Source organism: Vanellus vanellus (genome assembly GCF_965231255.1).
Source record: "Vanellus vanellus genome assembly, chromosome: 7".
NCBI classification, from domain to species: Eukaryota; Metazoa; Chordata; class Aves; order Charadriiformes; family Charadriidae; genus Vanellus; species Vanellus vanellus.
In genome coordinates this window covers 15,669,569-15,673,505 of record NC_138912.1, presented here as the reverse complement: position 1 = coordinate 15,673,505, position 3,937 = coordinate 15,669,569, and the positions used below count along the sequence as shown (strand labels likewise).

Here is a 3,937-nt window from a genome sequence, read left to right as displayed (position 1 = left end):
AGAGGACAGACCCACGCTGCCCCCAGTCCCAGCCCTGCACCACCAATCAGCCAGTGTCCCCTCCCTGAGCACCCCCAGCAGAGGGATGTGTCACCCTGTCCCCCACCCCAAAAAAGATGCTGCTGTGCTAGGACTGTTCAGAGAAGTTTTGGGCTGGGGCATGCTTGCTGTGGAGATGTCCCCAAACCCAGGGAACAGCCACCACGGGCAAGGTGATCACAGCCGGACATCCCGTCTCTGGGCTAGTAATAGTCCTCCTCGCTCTCCCCGTAGTCCTCGGGCGTCGTGTGGGGCTTCGGCAGGGAAAAGCCTGTCAGGTTGAGCTGATCTGAAATGGCAGTGTGGGGACAATGTGACATTGCCCTTATTGGTGCCTGCCCGCTTACCCACCAGCACCAAAGCCAAACTGTGCATGGCAGCTTGCTGGGGCATCCCCAGCACAGCCCTATGCACAGGCAGCTCCCACCCTGCCCAAACATCCCTTCCCTTGTCCCCATGACAGCGTAGGGACAAAGACACCTCTCTCACCTGGCGTGAAGACGGTCAGGCTGGCTAACGCCACCACCTCCCCAACCCTGTTCCTGGCGAAGCAGCGGTAGGTGCCTTCGTCCGTCACCCGTACACCCTGGATCTGGAGCCAGCCCGTCACTTCATATTTCTGGGGACCACCTCTGAACTGCAAGAGGGAGTGATTTTGGTTAGTGCTGGGGCCAGGAAAGCCCCACATGGGGCTGGGATGGATAGGAAGGGGGACACAAGCCCAGGGAAAATCTACCCCCCCCAGCTAAGTACCATTCTGGGGGCAGGCACAGACTCCCTGGATGCAGGTGCCCCCTTTTCCCACTACTAAGGAGAGATGGGGAGAATGGGCATCTTCTTGCCCCCAGAAGGGCCTGGGAGCCCTTTGGGCAGGACGCTGCAGACGTGTCCTGGACTCCCAGCTGTGCCCCCATTGCCACCTTGGACCCCAAATGCCAGGAGGATGCTGGGGTCAGTGCTCTGCAGCATGGCAGAAGCAAGGGGGTACCTGTGCCATGGGCACAGCCAGCCTGGGATGGCTTAGAGGAGCTCCAAGTCCCCCTGTGTAAGCAGATAGTGAGGTCCCAGGACTGCTCTGGCGCCAGCCATGCTATTTTCTGTTTGTTCCCAGCAAGAAATAGCCTTTTCCTGACCCAGCTGGGCTGCAGCTGTGTTTGCAGGCTGCTATTATGGTGCAGTGGCCAGGGGCGGAGGACAGCTGAGTCTCCTCCAGCCAGGCGGAGTAGCCCTGCTTGGGGTGAAGGTCCTTGGCTGGACCCCATGACAGAGTATGAGGCACTGTGAAGGTCAGAAAAATGGAGGGGGGCCAGCACCTCACCCTGCAATGGTGCCAGGTCCTACCTGTTCCCCTGGCTTCCATCCCACAACAGTTTCCTCCCTGCCGGTGCCTGGCTGTGGTGTACAGCCCCTGTGCCTCTGCCCACAACCTCTAATAGCTGGGTACGCCTGGCTGGGCACTATATTTGGGGCTGGCCGCGGGCAAGATGCTGACCCTTGGTCCTGCCAGCACTGGGAGGGAAGTCGTGCTCAGAGCAACAAGAAGAAAAGGGCAGGGATTGCCCGAGTCTGCTGGTGGGAGCAGAGGACAACCCAGGCTGGATGGCACCTTGGGAGGTCTTCTCTCCAGCCCTGCCAGTGGGATCATGAGTGAAACCAGCAGGCAAAGCAAACTAAAGGCAGGAAGGTGGGAAAAACCCCTGCTGCAGGACTTTGCAGATCCTAAAAAATATTCATACATTCAAAAACCACTAGAAAAAAATTGCAGAAGAGAGCTATGATGATGGCTCCTACCACTGAGACACCAGCTCCAGCTCAGCTAGTCCTCATGGTGTGCAGGCTCCAGTCACCTCTTCCATCCCCAGGCAGCCAGGCTTGGCCACTCACAGAGAATGACTACCCTCAGGTCTGGTTGCCCACGAGCTCTGGGAAGGACTGGGTCACCCTGGGGCCATGTCCAATGTCCCAGGTGCACTGCTTACCTGGACAGAGATGTGGGGGTCATCTCCAGGCAGCAGCATCTCTGTGCCGTCCTTCCTCCACTCGATGGATGCCATGGGGTAGGCGAAGACCTCACAGCCAAAGATGACGTCCTGCCCAGTGATATTCCACGTGTCGTAGGGAGGAGAGGTGATCTGGGGCTCTGGGGAGGGGGGACAGGAGAGCTGGGTGGGCTCAGAAGTCCCACCCTCAGCAGGTCCCATGGACACTCCTGGGCTGGTCCCCTCCAGGGCGGAAGCATTTGGCTTGTGTAGAGATGCTGGGCCCCTTCCCATGCCTCTCTCCTCTCTCACCCAGGGCAGACCCTCACTTTGCCCCAGGACATGGTGCCTCCACACAGCTGGGACTGGGGCCTCCCTCTCCAGCCCCCCCAGCCCATGGGGTATTGCCATCCCTCCTGGCCTCGCTTTCCCCACCTGCGTGGTGATGCTCAGAGACACACGGGCAGCGGGGAACAATTCAATAACTGCGACATTACAAAGCAAAGCTCTCCTGCACAGAGCACGCTTCTCCTGCAGGACAAAGGCCAAGGAGCTCTCCTCCAGCCTGGGGCTGGTAGGTATGGATGCGGTGGATGACCTTCCAGCGGAATGAGGCCTCTGCTCTGGCACTGGACTGGTGCCAGCGATTAAGGGAGTGAGCAGTTCCCCAGATGCTGTACGGAGCAAATACCTCCAGGTCCCACATCCCTTCCCTAGAGTGATGGAATGAGGACCACCCTTCCTACCCACACCTGCTCCAGGATCTGGCCCAGGATCTGGCCCATAGCATGAGCCAGAGGTCAAGGGAAGGCCTCCACCTCCAAATATAAAGTCAAGAACATGACAATGTACAGAACATAAAGTCAACCTTGATGGCCCTCTGGCTGTGGTGACAGCACTGGGCAATCTGTGTGGACTGGGCAGGCTGGGGCATGGTCTCCCCACCACTGCCTGCTCCCCCAGCCCTCCCCCCGTTTTTAAACAGGAAATGGAAATCATGCAGCCAAGTCAAATTGACCCAGGTTTCCATTTGCAGGAGGCAGCCACATTTCTCGGGAGCGCCGGGCCAGCGTGAACCCAGCACCACCGCCAAGAATTCGCTAACAGTTCCCTGGAAATTCACCCTCTGCTCCAGCAGGATTTGCTGCTTCCCATAAACCCTGCTCCCATTTGGCAAAGCTGCTTCCCAGACCTCTCCGGGTGCCAGATCCACAGGGGCTGCCCCAGAGCGACAGGGTGAGGGGACCAGGGGGGACTTGCCACTCCATGGTGCAGCCCCCAGCACTGCTGTGTCCCTGTGGACACCATAGGTTTGCTGCCAGGTGAAATAGTTAAGCAAGATCCCCCCTTGCTTGTCCCTTCCCGAGAGGTACAAGCCTCTGTCACGCTGCCCACAAAGCCGGTCCTGGGGCACTACCTGACTCGCAGGGACCCTCGTGGGCTACGGTGAGGTTGGCATCAGGGTGGGCACGGGCGACCTCCAGGAACCTGCAGATCTGGGCATAGGTTTTGCCATCGGAGCCGCAGAGAGCCAGGCGGGAGAGGCAGGTGCACTGGGGCTCGGGCACCTCTCCGTGCTGCAGGTCCCCGGCATCCAGACGGCACTCCAGGTGTTCCCCACACTTGCCATAGAAGTGGTTGGTGTTGTCCAGATCACAGATCTGTCCCTCCAGGTTGGCACACTCCCAGCAGCAGTCGCAGGCATCCCGCACCATGCCAGCCAGGCACCCGCGTGGCGCCGGGCACTCCTCTGGCCGGCACTCGGCACAGCCCTCTCCTTCCTCCAGCAGCCGCTGCCAGCCCCGCTGGAGGTAGTCGGAGGTGCTGGGAAAAGCCTGGCCCAGCTGGAGCAAAGCCCAGAGCAAGGAGAGCAAGGAAAGCACAAGGCAAGAGGAGCTCAGAGTTTTGGCTTCAGACAT

The 3,937-nt window shown here is 59.6% G+C and overlaps 1 protein-coding gene across 1 annotated transcript; it reads right to left on the bottom strand.

The window, feature by feature from the left end:
* Positions 1 to 242: 242 nt before the first annotated feature.
* KAZALD1 (Kazal type serine peptidase inhibitor domain 1) lies at positions 243 to 3,937 on the bottom strand (the record flags this gene model as incomplete). Its single annotated transcript, XM_082486671.1, has 4 exons — positions 243 to 328; positions 529 to 676; positions 2,019 to 2,179; positions 3,436 to 3,937. The coding sequence occupies 4 exons, from the start codon at positions 3,935 to 3,937 to the stop codon at positions 243 to 245; spliced, it is 897 nt and encodes a 298-aa protein (XP_082342797.1).